Raw genomic sequence first — 21,359 nt, forward strand, 5'->3', positions numbered from 1 at the left:
GAGTCAACCTGAACTTTCCAAGTACATGCGCTCCATACAACGGTCTCGTAAACTGAGGTGATCACGGAGTACGGCAAAGAGCTGTAAGTCACTGTGGAGTCCACCATGTACAGGGTTGATATTGGTAATGGATATCTCGGGTTGGCATGAGACGATTGGTATCGAGTTGATACAAAGGAAATTCCAACATGGGCAGATTGATTTCTTTTCATCCATCAAGGCAAGAGTATTGTAAAAAGGATCCGTATTGGTGAAACCTTGACCAAGTCTTATTGCTTAGCCGTTACGCTCTCTCCGATGGCTTAACTCCAAGTACGAGATTTATTTCTATCAGTTTATTGATGGGCGCAGTAAAACTGAGAATACTGCGATAGATAATTGATCAGCTTTGTGAATCAATAATTGTCTGATGCCCAGATGGTAGAGAATATTTGAGTCTAAAAAGAAGTTCCAAAGCGCCTAGAAATAACTTTAAAGATGCAACATCGTGGTTTGAGATTAAGTTCAGACCATGGTATTACAACAGGAACAAAAGATTTCTCCAAAAACATTCAAATTAACGTCATCGGCAAATCCGAACCGAACACAAACAATTGGATGGAAGTACAGATACACTGAGCGCAACGCTCATGGCAATCAAAACACGTGCACGTGATCACGCACGCCAGCCTCTCAATTTGCGCCGCCTAATTCTCGGCGCGCATCGCGTCGGCGCATCATGGCACCTTCGCGATAGCATCACGAATATCGACAAAATAAAGTCGGCACTTGACACATTCTACAATCAAGACAATTCAGAATAATCACTCCCTAAGATACGAACTCATTGTGGTTGCGACGCCATTTATCAGCCCTCAAAGACTCCTTGCTCAACTCACCGCCACCAACATGATTCTTTGTTGTTACTACCCACATCTCAACCTCTAAATTGGCCAGTCAAGCTGGCACACAGAACAAGCGTCTTTGTGATCCAAAATCAGAAGCGGGGAACTACCTGGTGGTGTCGACCTTGGACGGTTGTTTGGGATACACCAAAGCCCGGACTACTATTTTCATCTCATAGAACAAAGACGACTCTCGCCCTCTTGAGAAAAACAACGACTGAATGACACAAAAGGGCACACATCCTTCATGAACTTTTCTTGTTCACCTTGCTCTTTTCATCATACCCATTCAAAGCACAAATCTCGCAATCATGCCTCCAAGACCTGCAAGACAGAGTACTCGCTACACAAGTAGGGAACCTGAAGAGGCGACTAGTGGACCTCAAATTTCTCTGGTCAAACCCAAGTTACCGGCTCTGAAAGGAACTCCGAGTTCTCGGAGACAGTACACGTATGGCTCTGGTGTTGAGCCACCCCCCAGACTAGGCGCCGGCCTTCAACAAATGACTCTGAAGAACGCCGTTAGCCAGGCTCTTAAGAAACATCCTGGCGAGGACGAAGAATTTGTTCGACCACCAATACCAGAACCGACACCAAAACCTGCAACAAAACTGGTACCAAAACCAGCAGCCAAACCAGCAGCTGCAAAGGCAGATCGAGGTAAGACCTCGAAAGACAGTATGTTCATTCACTCCTAAATGTATGACAACTCTGACACGTGGCAGATGCCGCGCGACAGGCAACAACAACAACCGCCACTGGGCATTTGGCCGTTGGCAGAGATGATGACAGCTCGCGAAGCTTTGGACTGGAAAGCGATTATTACGACAATGCAACGATAGTACCAGCACCGTCAAAGCCGCCAGTAGCCATCGCAAAGCAGCAATCCGCACCCAAGACAAGCCTCGGACCTGAAGAAGAGGAGTCCAGTGATGATGAATTACTGCCGCCTCGAAATGAGAAAGAGCCGAGGTCTTCAGTACGGCTTATTGAGAACTTTGATGAAGTCGACGCGAGACAAACCAGGTCACACTCGTCTCGTTCTCGAAGCCAAAGGAGTTCAACAAAGTCAACTGAGAACCTGGAACCTCAAAAGGATGCAGCCGACACAGCAAGACAGAGCAGTTCGCAACCATCCCGTTCTCGGGGCCAGCAAAAGACTTCAACAAGGCCTACTGAGAGTTTGGAAACTCAAAATGATGCACCCGTCGCACCGAGACAGAATGATTCACAGTCATCTCGTTCTCAGGGCCAGAAAAAGGCCTCAACAAGGCCGAATGAGAGTAGAGCCACTCAACAGGTATCAGAACCCTCAATATGGGCGAAGCAGAAACCCTTCCCCGGGACTGGTACTGGACTGGAAACAGGGACTGGAGCTACACTTAACGATCGGAGACCCAATGGATCGAAGAGTCTTTTTGGTCCGGCTACGACCTCGGGTTCAGATGCATTGAAGAGGGCTCAGCAACTTCCAGATGATCCACAACAACGCGACTGGCAGATTCAAAGGGAAATCTCAGCAGCTGAGCGGGAGAACATTCGGATACATGACATGGTGCGGCAGATGGAAGCCTCACCCTGGTATTTTGAGTGGGTGCGATTCAAAGGTTGGGTCAGATTCTTCCTCTGGCCGCCCTATTGGTTTCGGCGTGGAGATCGAGAGCCTTTCGATTTCAATTTCGAAGATCATGTGGTCAACAGTGACGGTGCTCCCACGGACTGGACTCGCGTGTTCTCCCCCATGACATATCTGCTAGTTTTGAAGCGTTGGTTTGACAAAACTATGGACCGTTTCTTCAATGTTTTTGATCGTCTGTGCGGTATACAAGTTGGACAAGTACACAGATCATTCCCTGTGCGCTTAGTCTGGGCTCTAGCATTGAGCTGTGTCGCTTTGTTCCTACTTACGAGCTCTGGAGCTCTGCGGCATGTCCCTAACTTCCCAGACATCGGCTCTCTGAAACCAACTATGGATTGGCCGAGCACTGAAGGGTTTAGTGTTGGCAAAATGATACCCTCGGTGTCATGGCCTTCATTACCTTCAATGCCTTCATGGCCTTCATGGAGCAGGGACGACGATGACTTTTCTTTCCCTGATCCATTTGCCAGGGACGACGTTGTCATCCCAGATGACTACAAGAAAGCATTAGACGCGCTGAAGGATCAAGCCAAGGTCCAGAAGAAGGCGCTCAAGAGGCTAGAAACAATTCTTCCTCGGATTGTGCATATGGATCTTGTTAATGGACGCCCGTCGATCAAGCCCGAGTTCTGGCATGCTCTGCAAGATCACCTCAAAGAGAGCGGAAGCTTCTTGAATCTCGACAAGAAGAGCGGCAACTTCGAAATTTCCTCGGAAAAGCAATGGAAAGCTATCGTCTCACGCCTCGGAAAAGATAACAACTTCCAAGGCAAGCTCGATGGTATTGTTGGCAACAGTATCCAAGACAAACTACCAAACTTCTGGGACACATGGTTCAGGAACAACAATGATGTGCTCGAACCGCTCGTGGAAAAGGCAATGGCTAAGAAACAAACCGCCGGCTCCGGAGCTGCATTCGATCAAAAGCTTGCCAAGATTGTTGGCGAGGAACTTCGCAAGCAAAACGAAACCGCTTTCTCTCGAGATGAATTCATGGCACATCTCAAGGGCGATCTGACGAAGCACAAATCAGAAGTCGAAGCTGAGTTTAACAGGCTCAAAGCGTACATGAACGATCACATCAAGGAATCCATTCGGACTGCCAAGATGATGGCTCCCAAGGCAATGTCTGATGACGAGATGAAGAAGCTCATTCGAAAGATCATCTACCAAACCCTTACAGACGGCAGCCTCGAAGCTGTCGCCAAGAGCAAGATTCATGCCCACTGGAACTCCAATCTCAAATACCAGGTCAACTTCTTTGGTGTTGGGGCTGGGGCTACCATAGAAACGAAATTCACCGCGCCTGTTTGGGAGCCATACAAGGACAAAGCCCAAGTAAAGAAAGCACGCGCGCTTGGCCTCACAGGAGTTCGTCCTCGTCCTGCTATAGATGCACTTAGTCCTTGGCAGGAGGAGGGAGAACGCTGGTGCGGATCGCATACTGAAGACACTGACGGGAGATCTCATGGCGTTGGACTGTCTGTCCACATGGGCCATGAGGTTGTCCCTGAAAATATTGTTGTTGAACACATTCACCCCAACGCAACAATGGACCCTGGTGCTCGACCACGACACATTGAAGTCTTTGCCAGATTCGAGGTCAAGGAAGAACAAGAGCTCGTGCGCGACTACTCATCGAACAAGTTCCCTGACCACATCAACGGCTGGGACTTTAATCCCTCTCCTCTACCAGATTCATTTGTCAAGATTACTCAATTCGAGTATCAAGGAGATGAACTGAATGAAGGCGTACACGTTCATCACATCAATGATGAATTCGCCAATCTGCGCATTCCGACGGACCATGTCATCGTTCGTGCTTTGAGCAACTATGGTGCACCGGACCACACGTGTTTTTATCGGGTGAGGTTGTTTGGAAACCAGGTAGATGAATCGGCATGATTTCGGTTTTGGGGCGTTGACGGATAGTTTGATTCATGTACAATGGTTTTGTATTATGGCGTAGCTTATACTCACAATGTCGTTGGGGATTGAAGCGTGGGAATGGATAGCTTTTTACCAGGCGTACTTACAATTCGATTATGAACTTTTATAATGACATTAGATCACACTTTTAGGGAAGTCAACATTGAAACCATTAATACTGTGCATTTTATTTCGCCATTTTTGTCTCCTACATGTAAAACCCCGGGTATTGAATCTAATCCAACAGTCCTGTAGCAAGCGCCTCGAGATCCTCCAAAGTCTCGGGCTCTTCTTGGACCCTGATGACCTTTCCTTTGCTCTTGCTCTTGCTCTTCTGCCTTTCGTCGTCTGAGTCGTCCTCGAACCACTTCTTGGCTCGCTTCTTGGGTGGTTCTCTGTCTCCCTCGCTGTCCGACCTGTCGTCGCCCACAGGTAGCGATCGCAATAGCGCCAAAGGATCTTCGCCATCGTCGGCATTGTGCAGCATAGGCGCATCTTCGTCGTCTGAAACGATACCCATGCGCTCTGCTCGCTCGGCAGCCTTGCGCTTTTCCTTCTTCTCGCGACGCTTCTGCTTGGCGAGGGCCTTGTCGTCCACATCTGCTTCGCGAACGCGAGATGTTTCGTCTTCGACGAACTTGCGACGCTGTTCCTCGGCTGGACCTTCACCCACGAAATCATCCTCATCCCTGAGCTCGTACACGGCGTGGGCGTTACCATCATCGTCAAACACCATCTTGGTAGAGTTGCCCTTGAACTTGAGCATCTTCTTCTTTGACTTGAGGGCCTTCTCGCGCCTCTTAGAATCGACAACAAATGGTTCTTCTCCACCAAGACCATCGATGATTTTTGCTGTGCTCTTGTATGCATTGTTTGCCTCGTCATCCAGATCGCCATCTCTTAGAACTCTCTTCACTGACAAAAAGTCCTCCTCATCACCCTCGTCATCACCGTCAAGCACAAGCTTGTTGTAGTGACTTGACAGAACGTCCTGATTTGTTCGCTCAAACATCTTGTCATACTTTGTTCGCACCTCGTTCTTCTTGGTCTTCTTCTCTCCTTCCCCGTCGGATTCAGAGCCGCTGGACATACCCGCACGAGGCGCGTTCTTTATCTTCTTGATATCCTCGCCCTTTCGGAACTTGACCTGTGGCGTACCAGGAAGACCAAGACTAGCAGCGTATGCATCAAGATCAAGCTTGTTGAACTTGAAAACGTCTTTATCTTTTTGTAGATGGACTGATCGTACGTAACTCATGAAAGCCTTCTGACCAAGATACTTGAGATCAGGATTCTGGAAACACAGGCTCTGTAGTTGATCCTTGATGCTCTTTTTCTTCTTGTCCTTGACATTCACCTTTTGTATGGGAATCTTCTTCTGCTCTAGCTTCTTCAACATGCCTGGCTCTTCATTTGGATCCAGGAATAGCACTGCGCGGCCTTTGCTTTGATATCGAGCTGTTCTACCAACTCGGTGGATATATGTATCGACGTCCTCGGGACAATCAGCCTGAATAACCCAATCAACGGCGGGAAAGTCAATCCCTCGAGCGACGACATCTGTTGCGAATAGGCATATCTGCTTTGCCGCAGTGAATCTGGAGGTAATCTCCAGTCGAGCAATTTGTTTCTGTCGACCGTGCAAGTGAAGTAAAGGTATACCGGGTTGGAAACTTCGGAAAGTCTCATAAACGAATCGGACTTGTTTGCCTGAACTCAAAAAGACAATGATTTTGCTCTTCAAATTGGCTTTGATGAATCCGTAGAGTGTGTCGAGCTTCTCTGGCAGAGTTGTGACGATGTAATGTTGTTGAAGGTTTGTGGGAGTGGCACTGACGGCGGCTTCGTGAACGGAGACGTATTCGGGGTCCTTGAGGCTGAGACGAGCAAGATCAGAGACCTTCCTGCTCTGGGTAGCACTGAACATGAGTGTCTGTCTTTCCTTGGGAAGATGCTCAACCAAAGCATCGACGGCAGATTGGAATCCCATATCCATGATACGATCCGCCTCGTCCAAAACTAGAATCTGCAGGTTGTCGGCGTTGAATCCAGCCGTCTGGTCAAAATGTTGCAGCATGCGACCAGGCGTACAGACCAAGATGTTCATTCGGTCCAATCGCTCGGCCTCTTCCTTCAAACTCTTTCCTCCAATAATTAAACCTGCTGAAAAGGAATGTTTTGTGCCAATCTTTTGGAGCACCTGAAAGATTTGTACAGCGAGTTCTCGGGTTGGCGAAATGATGAGTGCGCCGAGACCATCGAGTTCAGTCCATTGGGCACGGTAAAGTTTTTCGAGGACAGGAATAAGAAAAGCAAGTGTCTTTCCACTTCCTGTCTTGGCAGCACCCATAACATCTTTGCCCTTGAGGGCGAGCGGAACGGCTTCAGCTTGGACATCGGTAAGGGTCTGGAAATGAGCGATCTCGAGGCCCTCGGCGGTCGGTACGGAGAGGGGAAGATGGGAGAAGTTCTTGATGACATCCGATTTAGGATCCTATATGGTATTAGTTAATATCAAAGTACCTTGTGCATGTCATCCACGTACCAATTCAGCTACTCTTTGCTCGAGCTGTTGAAGATCTTCCTGGTCTCTTTTGCGCTTTTGCTGTCGCTGTTCAGTGCGACCATTTCTTTCAGGTTTGGGACCTCGCCCAGGTCGCGCACGAGGGGGCATTTTGTAGTGTTTTGACGTTAATGCGAAGAAAAGAATTGAGGCTCTAACTCTTGTTCGGCGCAAACCATGTTCCAAACCAAAGTCGCTGGAAATTTTTTGGAAAATGCGCGGTACTTGCCATGACCGATCAGCCAATTGTGGGGGGGTTTAACCAAAAGAAGCTTACCGCCCTGGCAGAAAGATTTCACCGCCAAAAAATTGAATTCCATTTGTTTTTCTGCCCCTCCATCAAGCAAGCTTTGGTTGTAATCAACAAATATCACAACAGCTTTATTATCACAAAATGGACAGGTCAAAGAAGTCCAAGAAGGGCGGCGACCCCGCTACCCAAATCTCTGACAAGCGATTCCAAGATTTTGAGACCGACCCTCGGTTCCGATTGCCATCAAAGAGGCAGACCAAGACCACGATCGACAAGCGATTCTCGCGCATGCTAAAAGATGACGAATTCACTGCTACCGCCAAGGTCGATCGATATGGCCGAAAGCTCAAGTCTGATTCCAAGAAGAAGGCTCTGCAAAGATTATACCAAGAGGAGGATGAAGAGGATGAGGAAGACGACAAGATCGAGGTAGACGACGACGAGGTTGTTCAGAAAGAACTGCTAAAAGCGCACGAGAACTACGATCCCGCTCGAGGTGGTGGATTCTCGTCCTCGGAAGATGATTCTGAATCCGAGGAGGAAGAGGAGGACTCTGATGAAGAAGAGGGCGGCGCGCAAGTCGACACCGAGGGAGATATGCAGCGTTTCCAGGACGAGCAGAACGAGGTTGAGGCTGGAGAGGTGACAAATCGCATTGCCATTGTCAACCTTGACTGGGATCATGTCAAGTCTACCGACCTCATGGCTCTGTTTAACAGTTTCCTTCCCGAGACTGGCGGCAAGATCGACAAGATTACAGTGTACCCCAGCGAGTTTGGAAAAGAGCGCATGCAACAGGAAGAGGTTGAGGGACCCCCCAAGGCGCTGTTCAAGAACACCAGAAACCAAGACTCGGACTCGGATTCAGAGGATAGCGACGAAGACAGCGAGGATGGCGATGAGCGCATCAAGAAGAGTCTGCTCGAGGAGGGTGACGATCAAGATTTCGATAGCGATGCGCTACGATCTTACCAGCTTGATCGTCTCCGATACTACTACGCTGTTATGGTCTGCTCAAGCCCAGAGGTTGCCCAGAAGCTTTACGAAGCCGTCGATGGACGGGAGTACCAGTCATCTTCCAACTTCCTTGATCTTCGATTCGTCCCCGACGATGTCACCTTTGACGACGAGCCCAGAGATGAATGCGAAAAGGTTCCCGAGTCATACAAGCCCGTCGAGTTTGTCACCAATGCCCTACAAAGCTCCAAGGTTAAGCTCACATGGGATATGCACCCTGAGGAATCATCACGCAAGGAGTCCATCAACCGTGCCTTCAGCGGTAGTCGTAACGAAATCGAGGAGAACGATCTCCGCGCATACCTAGCAAGTGACAGCGAAGATGACGATGTTGACGATATTGAAGTGGTTGAGGAGGGTGTCGAAGAGAAGGAAGATGGGCCCAAGCTTTCCAAGAAGGAATTGGCCCGCAGAAAGATGCGAGCTGCTTTAGGCTTGTCTGAGGAGCCTACCAAGTCCTCTAAGAAAGCCCCTGTCGGAGATATGGAAATCACATTCACACCCGCCCTTACAGAGTCTGCGCCCAAGAAGACAGATGAGGAGGAGACAACGATCGAGAAGTACGTTCGAAAGGAGAAGGAGCGTAAGGAGAAGAAGCGCGAAGCTGCTCGAGCCAGACGCGAAGGACGGGATCCTAATGCCGAAGAGGAGGAGGAAGAGGAAGTTGAGGCTCCTGCTGGCGAGGCTGATGATGACCTTGGTTTCGATGATCCTTTCTTCACTGCTGCCGAACCCGAAGCTGTTTCCAAGGCATCCATCCGCAAGGCCGACCGTCTCAAGAAGCGAGAAGCTCGCGAGGCCGCCGAAGCCGAGGACAAGGCCCAGAAGAAGCAGCTGGAGAATGTCATGGCCAACATTGGCGAGGATCAGGCTGACCATCTGGACCACTTTGACATGAACGAGATTGTCCGAGCAGAAAAGGTTCAACGCAAGAAGGGCAAGGCAAAGAAGAAGGCTTTGGAAAAGGAGACCCGTGGCGGTCTTCAGGAAGACTTTAAGATGGATACCGGTGATGACCGTTTCAAGGCTGTGTTTGAGAGTCACGAGTATGCCATTGATCCTTCGAATCCCAAGTTCAAGGCTACAAAGGGTATGACGAAGCTGCTTGAGGAGGGTAGAAAGAAGAGAAGAAATGTGGAGGAGGAAGATGATGCGCCCAAAGTTAAGAAGGCTAAGAAGGGACGAAGGTGAAGTGAGTTGATGTAATGTAGAATTTTTGTTGAAGATCGTCTTGGAGTTGGGTGATTAAAAGTTGGTATTTGATAGCACCATATATAAAGCATAGTTCACCATGCTGCTTTCAAACATGACACTCTCACTAATACCATACCTGTGACTTTGCAGTACTATAGCGGGCGTTCTAAACTGTCTTTATCCATCCAATGGCTTCTGACCACTCCAGAAATGCATTTTCCCGTAAGCATGAACATTCGGATCCCTCATAGACTTCCTACATTCCGCAAAAAACACTTCCATCTCTGCCTTCTCCCATCCTAATTGCGGAAAATGAAGGGCTCCCATCGTAGGAAAGAATTCCTCACAAGCAGTGCGATAGTACATGCCAACCAAGCGCATCACCCTAGAATTTGTTAACATGGCACTCAAAATACTGTTGGTGAACTCACTTGTCTTTTGGCCATGTTCCATAAGGTAGCTTGATAAAGTTGTGTTGAATGTTGACAAACCCTGATTCGGCGAGATACTGACCCCCAAAAACTGCAGCATGGGAATTTGTCCCGTAAAGCGCAAAGCATTGAACTAAAAGTTCGGTGAAACGTTTGAGAGGCCAGTCGTCTGGTATACTATAGTCGTCTGTGTGGACTTGGCCGTCTACGTCTTGGAGTTCTACCCACGCGCCAGGTTTCATGTTGCTGGGTTAGAGGTCAGTAGAGGCTAAAAGCAGCGGGCGAGGAGGGTGCTCACGCATATATTTGCTTGAGGAGCATCACTGGGGACTTGAGGATTGGTATCATGTTGCGGAGGTGAACAAAGTCGAATTCATCACCATTTAGCCACTCGTCTTCAACGTCGTCAACCATGAATCTAATATGTCAACACTGCTATATCTGAAATAGGTGTAACCATACTTACTTGACATTTGGAGGTACCCAGGACGGCTGTATAGGACTTAGATCCAGCCCCAACACCTCAGCACTGGGATACTTTTCCGCCACTATTTCATCAGTCTCAGTCTTTCATTTTAGGGGATCAACATTACCCTCAATGGCCCAGATTCCCGTTCCTGTTCCTAAATCCGCTATCTTTTGCGGATTATCTCCAATGGGGGCGTAAAAGTATCTTCCATCTGTGGCCTCGAGCATCATGGCATGTAACATATCCTCACGATTCTGCTCCGCCTCGTCGTTCGGTAAAGGGTATCGTCCATGGCGATAACGGTGGTAGCGACGCCCGTTTTGGTAACTGTGCTCGAGGATGCTGGAGTTGATGGATGTGGACGAGGAGCGGGTGCTTGAGAGGAAGGAGATGTCATCGGCGTCAAAGTCGCTGGCAGAGAATTCGCCGTCTTCATCGCTGCCGCCTGCTTCGATTAGGGCATCGCCATGCAGGAGTCCTTGATTGTCGAGGTTGAGGTTTTGGGGATTGTCTTGGAGGGTGTTAGTGACCTGTGCAAGGGATGGCATCGGTGGTTTGTCTATAATGAGATTCCAATTGTTGTCTTTAGCAACCTTGATGTTCAAGGCGACCTTGAGTCTTTGTTTTGTCCTCGTACCTTGTTCGCTTTGTCCTACCACAGCAGTTGGCTCGCCACGTATTTGGGGACTTTCATGAGGACTGCTCTTGGCACTTGACCTTTTACTTCCAGAATCCTGACCACCCATGCTTTGATGATATCGCTGTCGACGTTCGTATCAATACTCGTATAGAGAAGCAGCCGTTTGATAAAGATCTTGGAGGACAGGTTTTTAATAACAGATGTTGACCAACAACTGAGGGGCGTTTAAGGTCCAATAAAATAGATGAGATGATATGCAGTTGGACTCAAAATATGACGGGTCCCGAAAAGTGAATGCGACATCAAGGGTATAAAAGACATGGGTAGCGTTGTGGAACAGTCCATCATGAACTGATGGACAAGAGTATTTACGGTTACAGTTACCCGGCTCCAGTGGATCAAAGACGAATAACATCGGTTTGCATCGTTGTAGGGCAGAGTTTGGAATTCTCTACATCAAGTTGACGTTTTCTAATGCCAGATGTAGTCTGGGCTTCGGGGGCTTGGCATGAGAACATGCCTGTCGGGAAGAGGTCAATGGGGAACTGCAAGCTTATTGATTTAATTACGGTATGATGAGAGCTTCCCGGGGTTACTTTCGTCGCCGATTGATTGGTATTAAGAGAGTTGCCTTGTGCTGGCGTGATAGTTTAGACGAGGAGGAATTGTCAAAGCTTCGGGAGTCGATCTGACAGCCGTGGGTCTGCGATCTGGACAATACTTAGCTTGATCATGGACCATTTAGTGGTCCATTCTCGGAGTAGCTAGCTAGATGTTGAGCATGCTTGGGGAGTTGTCCTTGTTATTGGCTACTCCATGAATGCGGCTGGAAACTGACCATTTCAGGACTGAGACAACTGGAGTGAAATGTCAGAAACTGTTATGAAGGTTATCTGTATCCGAAATTAAAGGTCTGGAACATGGAAGAAACTACGTAAGAGGAAGCTAAATGTTCACAGGTCTGTTGTTGAAGAATTGATGAACCTTTTTACGATCAGGATAACGTTGGAGGTAACTGATTCGATAGAAACGAGTTTATGTTGAAGTGAATTTGTTCTTCACCCTAACCAATTGTCTCACTTGGATCCATGTTATCGGTGTGCATTTGATGTTGCGCGTTTTGTACTGCACGAAAACTGGTACGTGACCCATGTCTGTTGTGCATATTTACTTCCTTACTTGATCAAATGTCGACGCTTATTGGAAGACGAGAGAGATAACTCAGATAAGAGATCTGTCCGCGTGATGGTGAAAAGGGTGGGATAGTGTCTGTCTTAGTCTTGTTTTCTTTTTTAGCTGCCGTTTCCGTCAGTGCGGCTGGATTTTAGTATTACAACACCAAGTTCAATGTCGTGATGACTGATAAAAGTCGGTGGCTGGGTACTCGATACCTTTTTCCAGTTGCGCCTTCTCATTTACGACTGGAATATACAGAACAAATGATACAAGAATCGCCCCTTATGAGATAATTATACATGTCAAACATCTTGTCATACTTCATCATCGCAACGTTATTTGTGGCGAGACGGACGTTTTGTAGATCTTGGTAATGCAAAAGACCCGAAAGAACAGATGGCAATGTTTGGGTACACCATTGCAAGACGCTTTGAGAGTTGTAGTAATTCCCATGTGGTAGATGGCAAACACCATCCATTATCCATCTCGAGTCAGAGAGCTTTCCCGTTCCCCGCTCTGGGTTGCAGCAGCCGCTTGGATGTTCAATGGGTGTGCTCATGTCGCATTAGAAGAATTGATGTGTAGACCCTTGGAGACGGGGATAGAAATAGTGAGATATGTGCAGTTTGCAGGCAGTGTAGTGCAGTATGAGTGGGATGATTTTGATAGTGAGAGGCTGTTATCTCCACCAGTTCATTTATTGCAGTTGATGAATCGTTCGATATTTTAATAACAGCCGATTTACTATTCTCAGATTCTTTCTCATGCAAAATAGAGAAGAGTGTCCGTTTATCGCCACTAAAGAACCCCTAATGATCATCATGATTCTCGCAACCCTCTCCAACACAATGATGTCTTCATCTTGACCGACTCGGAGCTTATGTTCCCACAATGCTAGCTGCTGTTAGCTCTGTTAGCTCTGTTAGCGCCTGTGGTTGCATCGAGATCGTAGAGGGTTGTTTGCTGCAGGTGTAATGGAGGGGGCATGTTTCAGTGGAGGTGTTTTTTGTCTTGGGGGTCATGACACCCTCAAATCTCTACTGCGGGCACTTTTATCTGTGGGGAAACGCGTGAGCTACAATACCTTGGATTTTCTCTTTCTTTTTGTGCTAGGGTTTGTTTAATAGAGCAGTAGAATAACTTGATATTACCTGTTACCATCCCCATCTTTTCTTGACTTTTGTTTCTCTGTCTGTCTCAATAAAAACTCTACATCATCATTGTCTCTCACAACTGCTACCGAGCAAATACTTCACCAAACAAAAGGCAATGCCTCTAGATTCAAACTCTCCTCTACTCCCCATCTCCACTCCTACAGCCATCGCATCGCCATACGAGCAACAACCTCCACCAGCCCCCGCCGCAAACCATGTTCAGCGCCTCGCCATCACAACATTTTCTCTCGCTCGCTTCCTCCGCGGCGTCTCGCTAATAGCATACCCTCGCTTTGGCCTCTGGGCCCTCGACATCGCCCCGGATGGCTCAGCCTACATGCTCGCCAGCATGATTGGCATCCGCGACATTTTGCTATCTGGTCTTTTATACACCAGCGACACGACCAACGCTTCCGTCGACTACTCTGCCCGTCGCGAAGTTACCCGCGCTTTGGCGACGAACCTCTTTAGTGATGCGCTCGACGCTTTTGTGCTTATTTTCTACGCTGCTTGGTCCGACGACTGGGGGAACCCGATCGCCGTCATTGTCATTTCTGCTGTCATGGCCATCTTTGAACACTTGACGCTCTGGAGTTTCAGCGAGGACGATTGGGCGGCGCATGAGCATGGCAGTCTGGGCGATGACAAGAAGGCGAGGATGAATGCGTGGCTGAGGGATTTGGAGCGATGCGATCCCGAAACATATCGACATGAACAGTCTGTTCCACCTTCGTCGCGAGCTTCGTTTCGGGGATATGGAGCTTTGGTTTGAAAGAATAATGTGCTACAAAAGTTGGAGGACTCATGATATCATATCCATTCTGCGACGGCGTTGGTTTTGTATTTAGATGGTCATGATTGATGTTTGGTGTTGGGGTTCGTCTTCAATGTCCAATATAGCGATGTTCGCATTTGTTTCTGCAGTTGATTCAGTTCAATACCATTACCTGATTTGGTTCATCATTTGTCATTCATGGTATTATTTGATATTGTTCAACAGAGGAAGCTCTAGATGTCTCAGGCGATTAATGAGATCAAGGCATGACAATCAATCCAGACTTAAATTCTTACATGAGTAAATATGGAAAGACAACAAATCAAATCATAAAACACCGGAAATACGCAATTCAGCTTGCAGCGATGGCGTGATAAATCTCATTTGAGGCATAATCCAAGGGTCTGGTTCGACTTTAGAAGGTGTCTTTCCATGAGTGGAGAATTACCGGCCACTAAAATCCTTGGACCAAGACACGACAAGACGACTGTTTCTTTTTTATACTTGCCTCTTTCACTAAACATAGATTCGTTTTCACTCTCTCTTTTACATCGCACTCGTTGTGACTTGCATACTCTCAATCTCATAAAATGGGGGTCGTAAAACGCGTGGCTGTCATCGGCGCCGGACCAGCGGGTGCCATTGCTGTCGACGCCCTCTCTCAAGAAAAGACATTCGATCTCATTCGTGTTTTTGAACGTCGCGAAGGTCCTGGAGGATGCTGGTATGTCTTGTAAAACTCATAGTGACGATCAAATAATGAGAATGAAAGGATCGGCGATACAACACAACCTCCAACCATCTCCAACTTGGCAAAGCTCGCAGACCGCACAGCAGATGAGCCGTTGCATATTCCTAAACAATTGCCAGCTCTTCTACCAAAGTCTACACAGCCTCGTCATGAAGAGTCATCAATCTATCCATACCTGGAAACTAATGTCGACACATCGACTATGGAGTACACTCAGGAACCTATCCCAGTCATTCGAAGTGAAAGATCGATCGGCATGCATGGCCCGTCAACACCCTTTAGACACTGGAAAGTCATGCGCGATTACGTTGCTGGTATCTTGGAGCGTAACCACTACGAGGATCTTGTCTCGTACAACACGACAGTGGAACATGTCGAGAAGGAAGGGGACGAGTGGAAGGTTGTACTGAGACAGGGTGGGAAAAAGCAGGACTATTGGTGGATGGAGACGTTTGATGCTGTTGTGGTTGCGAGTGGTCACTATTGGGTGCCCTATGTCCCTGCCATTGAAGGTTTGGAGCAATTTGAAAAGACAAGGCCTGGGAGTGTGGTTCACAGCAAGCATTTCCGCGGAAAGGATACGTTTCATGACAAGGTATGTTGTTGCGATGACTTACCAATGAACAGCACTGACGTGGATGATAGACAGTTGTGGTGGTAGGCGCCTCTGTTTCAGCAGCAGACATTGCAGTTGATCTCGTCAACACGGCAAAAGCGCCCGTTCATTGTATCACCATCGGGCACACATCAAATGTCTTCTTTGGCGACACAGCATTCGATCATCCCAACATAAGACAGTACCCATCTATTGCCAAAGTCACGGGCCGAACCGTGCATCTCATCGACGGCACCAGTATCCCAGATGTAGATCACATCGTCTTTGGTACAGGCTACAGCTGGACGCTGCCATTTTTGCCCAGTCTCCCTGTGCGCAACAACCGTGTACCGAATCTGTACCAGCACGTCGTCTATCAAAAAGATCCCACGCTTCTCTTTGTCGGTGCGGTCGGCGCAGGTCTCACTTTCAAGATCTTTGAGTGGCAGGCTGTGTATGCAGCGCGTATCCTTGCAGGGCGTGCAACAGTGCCATCGGAAGAGGAGATGCAGAAGTGGGAGGCTGACAGGATCGAGGAGCGAGGCGATGGATCAAAGTTCTCTGTCGTGTTTCCAGATTTTGAGGATTACTTTGATACTGTCAGGGAATTGGCTGGCGAAGGAGAGCCGGGCGTGGGACGTAAGCTGCCTAAATTCAAGAGGGAGTGGTTTAGGAATTTTATCGAGGGGACTGAGTTGAGGAAGGCTTTGTGGAGGAGGTGGAATGCGATAGCAAGAGAGGAAGTGGGTGTGAAGTCGAGATTGTAGACAAGTTGTTAATTGGATCTATAGATAGATATTAGAGGTACAGGATAGATTTCAACGCCCAGCTTGCCTTGGTGTAACTCGAATACAGTTTCAATCATATCATAGGCGATATGTGATCCTATAGGTGAGGCGGTATCTGATATGCAACGGCTAACACGGATGGTTTCCGGGATATAAACAAAGTGGAGCTTTGTTCTTAACGGCAGATAAGAACCACAGTCCAACGTTGACACTGCTGAACGGCAATCATCACTTAATGGAACTCGGCTGCCGAAGCCCATCTTTACTGTCCAAAGGATTGGTCCAGCTCCTTATCAGTTGTCTGGTTACGCCGGAGTGAAACTACTGTTAGGCGACCGCACTAATTATTAGTGGCTGATAGTGATGCATTTCCCCGCGTTTTTATCTTGTCCCACTGACCAGGGCCTGTCTTATACTACCTACCTAGCTGGCATCCATCTAAGCTCCATCTCCATTACTCTTTCGTCAACTACTACTCTTCACATCTACAACATCAGAAATGTCTACCAAAACATCAACTGCCAAAAAGGCTTGCAGACGTTCATCCATATCTAAACCAAAGAATGGATTGAACCCGCGATCTCGATCAGGCTGCACAACCTGCAAGGCCAAACACGTATGCTAACCCGATTCCCAGAGCTATCAGCAAGACTGACTTGTCTTGAATAGACAAAATGCGACGAAACAAGACCTGAATGTCTAAGGTGTGTACACAAAGGCGTCAAGTGTGGTGGTTATTGGAAAGAGTTTAAATGGTCCTTTAAACACCAACCGGGCGAGATAGAGGTTGACCTCACCACTACATCGCCGACATCTTCACGCAGAGGATCTGAGGTTCAGCCCGAGACTTCACCTACAGCGACTTCTTCTACCTTGATTGATACCAACGAGCTTGATCAGTACCTTCAGATTGAAGAGTTACCCGTTCAAGACCCTGTTTCTATTCTGGACGACAACACTTGGACGACGAGTCCTTGTTCGACTTCTGATACAGACCTCTTAACGCGATCGGGTTCAATTTCAGAAAACTGCGATATGGCAATATCAAACGTCGAAATGACATCTCGAGCCCTCACTCCTCCTTTCGAACCGCAATATTACCAAGCAACACCACTTACAGTTGGTCTCATCACCGATACTTCATCCCTACTCATCAGCAACTGGTTCGAACAAGTCTGCACGCTATGGTCAGGTTTCGACTCGGACTTTAATCTCAACCGAAAACTGGCGCTTGAGTTGTGCACGGGTTCTCAATCTGTGTTCAGCTCGCTGCAGAGCATGTCGGCCGGCTTCCTGTCTACACGGTTACCCCATATGAAGCAGTCAGCAGTGTACTTTCTGCAAGCAGCGACGACATCGGTTCTTTCAGAGGCGCAGAATACTCTACTAAACCCGTGTACGGATAGCCTGCCTGCTGGTGTGCTGTTCTCGCTGTTCTGCGTGGGGACAACAATGTGTTGGGTCGATGCGAGACAATTAGGGATACCATTCTTTCAATCAGCAACAAAGATTCTAGACCGCCTGAATCGTCGCGTAGGAAGGCTCTCCGCCAAGGATTTGGAGCTTCTATCCTTCTTCAACAGAAGTCTGACATACTGCGAGATGCTCCTTGCGGTTGTAAGCCAAGACGACAACGATACAACAACACACACCCAGTCCGACGGTGCACTGCAACTTGCTGAACGATATATGGACGACTCTCCTCATCCATGGACAGGAATTTCCCCCCTCTCGTCACAGCTTTTCGGCCAATCAATAAGTCTCTGCCGAAGTTTCCGGCGGAACCTCAAATTACCAAAAGAAACAGGTCGAGATTTCCAACGAGCTTTGGAAGAGATACAAGAAGCACAGCGACTGGAGGAGAAATTACTAAGCCTCGAGTTTCAGAGCAGTCTTTCCACTACAGACACGGGCGATTACCGAACACCGTCACTTCATCTTGCACAGGTTGCAGAGGCGTACAAGCTCGCTGCGCTGCTTCATCTTTACCAGACTTTCCCCGATCTTGTGGCCTTGCGACTGCCGAGCAATTCAGTGCATGCAAACAGTCGACATATTCCCTGGGAGGAGTGGATTATCCCATTAAGTCTTCGCCTGGTCAACGTTTTAGAACTCATTCCGCCTAATTCCGGTACTCGGGTTATTCAGCCGTTGCTGTACATCACCGCCAGTACGGGTCTTCGCTACGACACAACTACGATGCTGGATATATCGACGTTTCCCTCGGAAGCAGACTTTGCCTCTTCCAGTTTTGTTAATGACCCCTTTGCGCCCCCGCCTACGAACGTTATATCGCGCTTATCTCTTGATATCAGCAACGCGCGGCATTTTATTATGGGACGGCTTAATATGTTGGAGAGTAGCCTACCGCCGAAGCCGGTTATCATGGCTAAGGAGCTTATCAAGGCGATTTGGGAGGCTTACGATGATGAACCGCCTGGTGTGGCTTCGGTGCATTGGGTTGATGTTATGGAAGATAAGAATTTGAGGTCAATGTTTGGGTAGATATGATTGTTATGATGTAGTTTTTTCTTATCTTTTTTTTTGTTCCAATTTGAGTTGATTTGGGCTGATTATGTTTGGAGTTATCATGGACGAGCACGTTACTTGAACAAAGAATCTAACTGTATCTCGGGAATTTATATTGGCTTTCTTTATAAGAATTCTATCACTAATCCCTGTTTATGACTTCTCAATCCTCATTCCTTATAGGTCGTTGAACTTCCTAGCCCCAGAGTAGAATGCCAGTCCTGTATCAGGGGACGAAAAGGTGATGGTCGTTCCGTTGGGAATGAAAAAGATATCGCCAGCCTTGGCCTCGACCTTTTGTCCCGTAGAATCCTCGAGGACAAAGTTGCCTTCGAGAATGATCTTGGTCTCGTCGTACTTGTAGGTGTACGTCAGGGGCTCGCCCTTGTTGACACGAAAGAGGCCGCTTGTAATAGGTTTGGCGGCATCATCGGGGGTGGAGTGGATGTCTCCGATGAAGGTGTTTCCGCCTGACAGATGGGGAATTTCGAATTTGGATTGGGCTTGGGCAAAGTGTTTAAAGGAAGCCATTTTGGATATTTGTATTGTGTACTTTTAAGTGTGGTTTGAATGATGTAGAAGTGTTTGTTGATACAGCTAAAACGAAGGAGACGGATGCTTCATATACAATTTCTACACCAATTCCCCCTCTTCTTTGTCTCTCTTCCTTATTGATTATCTGCAAGCCTCTTTTGTGAAGACTATCATCACAACTCGATGTAAGCACCCTCATTCCCTCTTTAGAATAATGTTTCCGGTGACATTTGCGGGGTGATAACTAGATCTCCGTCGTGATAGTCAACTTTTTCCTATTTGGGAGAAGATGGCCGGAAGAAGAGAGACCCACTTGTCCGAGTCGGAACACGGGATAGACCGAGTCGCTTGACCACTTGAAGCAGCGATTTCCGGGCACATGATGATGATTGATTGATATGGTACGCAAAATGTGTACGTAACTGGAGATGTACTTGGAAGATGCGAGTAGCAGTAGTTAGAGTGCTTGTGGGGAGAGTTGAGAATGTTTCTATATGTATCGTGGCTTACACCGTGAAACCGTCAGTGTTAGCATTATCCAATTATCACCAATTCTTTCTAATACTGACCATCATGGAAATCTCATTCTCTTCATTTGGTCCCCATGAGGTAGTGGTACTCCTCAGTATCATAACCGGCCTCGGTCTCTTCATCTACAAAGTCCATGACACTATCAAAAGCCGTCGCAGCTTTAGATCCAAGAGCAAACTACCCCCGGTATCAGCAAACTACACACCAAGTGACTACAAAACACCTGTCCCAGGACCTTACCCCAACTGGTCCATCCAAAACACCAAGCCTCTTCCCTACAGAGCTTTTCGCTATGGTCCTACCTACCAAGCCACTATGGGTCTGCGCACATGTCCCGTAGAGGAATGGATTGAGCTGGATAATCACTTTCCCAAGTATCACGCCGACAAGGCCAAGAGGATCCCGGAGAGAGGGTCCAAATGTGTTGCTACTCATCCCGATGCCTATCCCGCTGCCATTGAGCTTCTCCAGGAGATGGCGGATTATCTTCCTGCGAGATACCCAAGCCTCTTTGAGAGAACGTCTGTGGGAATCAAGAACAAGTGGTCTGGCGAGGACTTTAACATCGTCGAGAGGCCCTTGGCTGAAGATCCTATGGCTATATGTGCACGTCTCGTCCAAGATGATCTCGCCATCATGGTTGAGCGTCCCGATGGCCAATACTACCTCCTCGCAGGAGCAATCCTACTAGCTGGCTTCTGGCGCATGTCTGATAAATACGGCATGTCCCTCTCCGAAATCCACACGTCAGGCGATGTTCCTCATTTCAAGGAGAAGCTCGAGACAGGCATGTGCAAGTTCTTCAAGCGTCTCCGCCCTGAAACAGTCTATAACCGCAACAACTACTTTGTGCAAGTCGACGAGGATCTCGCGTGGAGTTGGAGCATTGGCAGCGAAGACTCACCGTCTGTGAGCTGGAGCACGGCTGAGAAGAACAGGGCGATAGAGCATCACATGTTTCGTTCTGAGAGACAGTCTCTACGTCGTCTTCCCAAGACGGGTGCTGTGGTGTTTACGATCCGAACGTATTTCCACCCAGTGACGGATATTGCCAAGGAGGATTACGTTCCTGGTAGACTGGCGAGTGCGGTGAGGAGTTGGGATGATAAGGTTGCGAATTATAAGGGGAGACAAAAGTATGGAGAGGTTTTGCTTGAGTATCTTGATAGAGAGCATGAGAAACAAGTGGCGAGGGGTCTACAAGTTGATAAGGAGCATGAAGTTAGGAGATATCCTTGGTAGATAGTATACATAAGTTAGACGAGCATCAGAAGTAAAATTTGAGAATTTACCAACGGCCGTTCCTTTATGCGATATTAATGCAGGCTTATCATGTTCCGAGTAGATACCGGCCGAGAGTCATCGGTCATTTTGACCAATTCTATTGCACTCCAAGGTGATTGAACTATGGCACACTTGAAAGTTAAATGCCACAAAGAAGTGAAGCTATCGCTGGATCGCAATTCAACAGTCATGTAAAAATTTAAATTGATACGTCGCTATATAT

General features: G+C 47.8%; 9 protein-coding genes across 9 annotated transcripts; 6 read left to right on the forward strand and 3 right to left on the reverse strand.

Moving 5' to 3' along the window:
* Positions 1–1,195: 1,195 nt before the first annotated feature.
* Positions 1,196–4,428, forward strand: FSST1_010655 (uncharacterized protein; the record flags this gene model as incomplete). The annotated part of the gene is made up of 2 exons (XM_083233710.1): positions 1,196–1,562; positions 1,610–4,428. 2 exons carry the CDS (start codon positions 1,196–1,198, stop codon positions 4,426–4,428), a joined length of 3,186 nt encoding a protein of 1,061 aa, XP_083080351.1.
* A 259-nt stretch (positions 4,429–4,687) lies between these two features.
* FSST1_010656 (RNA-dependent ATPase HCA4) lies at positions 4,688–7,126 on the reverse strand (the record flags this gene model as incomplete). The annotated part of the gene is made up of 2 exons (XM_083233711.1): positions 4,688–6,946; positions 6,998–7,126. The coding sequence occupies 2 exons, from the start codon at positions 7,124–7,126 to the stop codon at positions 4,688–4,690; spliced, it is 2,388 nt and encodes a 795-aa protein (XP_083080352.1).
* Positions 7,127–7,409: 283 nt separating this feature from the next.
* Positions 7,410–9,476, forward strand: FSST1_010657 (pre-rRNA-processing protein ESF1; the record flags this gene model as incomplete). Its single annotated transcript, XM_083233712.1, has 1 exon — positions 7,410–9,476. The coding sequence occupies one exon, from the start codon at positions 7,410–7,412 to the stop codon at positions 9,474–9,476; it is 2,067 nt and encodes a 688-aa protein (XP_083080353.1).
* Positions 9,477–9,656: 180 nt separating this feature from the next.
* Positions 9,657–11,125, reverse strand: FSST1_010658 (methyltransferase domain-containing protein; the record flags this gene model as incomplete). The annotated part of the gene is made up of 5 exons (XM_083223729.1): positions 9,657–9,864; positions 9,911–10,156; positions 10,209–10,328; positions 10,377–10,458; positions 10,504–11,125. The coding sequence occupies 5 exons, from the start codon at positions 11,123–11,125 to the stop codon at positions 9,657–9,659; spliced, it is 1,278 nt and encodes a 425-aa protein (XP_083080354.1).
* A 2,339-nt stretch (positions 11,126–13,464) lies between these two features.
* On the forward strand, positions 13,465–14,121 carry FSST1_010659 (uncharacterized protein; the record flags this gene model as incomplete). Its single annotated transcript, XM_083233713.1, has 1 exon — positions 13,465–14,121. One exon carries the CDS (start codon positions 13,465–13,467, stop codon positions 14,119–14,121), a length of 657 nt encoding a protein of 218 aa, XP_083080355.1.
* Positions 14,122–14,714: 593 nt separating this feature from the next.
* Positions 14,715–16,237, forward strand: FSST1_010660 (uncharacterized protein; the record flags this gene model as incomplete). Its single annotated transcript, XM_083233714.1, has 3 exons — positions 14,715–14,848; positions 14,897–15,470; positions 15,521–16,237. 3 exons carry the CDS (start codon positions 14,715–14,717, stop codon positions 16,235–16,237), a joined length of 1,425 nt encoding a protein of 474 aa, XP_083080356.1.
* A 520-nt stretch (positions 16,238–16,757) lies between these two features.
* FSST1_010661 (transcription factor domain-containing protein) lies at positions 16,758–18,763 on the forward strand (the record flags this gene model as incomplete). The annotated part of the gene is made up of 2 exons (XM_083233715.1): positions 16,758–16,874; positions 16,928–18,763. The coding sequence occupies 2 exons, from the start codon at positions 16,758–16,760 to the stop codon at positions 18,761–18,763; spliced, it is 1,953 nt and encodes a 650-aa protein (XP_083080357.1).
* A 201-nt stretch (positions 18,764–18,964) lies between these two features.
* Positions 18,965–19,318, reverse strand: FSST1_010662 (RmlC-like cupin domain-containing protein; the record flags this gene model as incomplete). Its single annotated transcript, XM_083233717.1, has 1 exon — positions 18,965–19,318. The coding sequence occupies one exon, from the start codon at positions 19,316–19,318 to the stop codon at positions 18,965–18,967; it is 354 nt and encodes a 117-aa protein (XP_083080358.1).
* A 576-nt stretch (positions 19,319–19,894) lies between these two features.
* FSST1_010663 (heme-dependent oxidative N-demethylase family protein) lies at positions 19,895–21,094 on the forward strand (the record flags this gene model as incomplete). The annotated part of the gene is made up of 1 exon (XM_083233718.1): positions 19,895–21,094. The coding sequence occupies one exon, from the start codon at positions 19,895–19,897 to the stop codon at positions 21,092–21,094; it is 1,200 nt and encodes a 399-aa protein (XP_083080359.1).
* Positions 21,095–21,359: the final 265 nt, after the last annotated feature.

The sequence above is a fragment of the Fusarium sambucinum genome, chromosome III (assembly GCF_050947815.1).
Source record: "Fusarium sambucinum isolate potato_lamoka chromosome III, whole genome shotgun sequence".
NCBI lineage: Eukaryota > Fungi > Ascomycota > Sordariomycetes > Hypocreales > Nectriaceae > Fusarium > Fusarium sambucinum.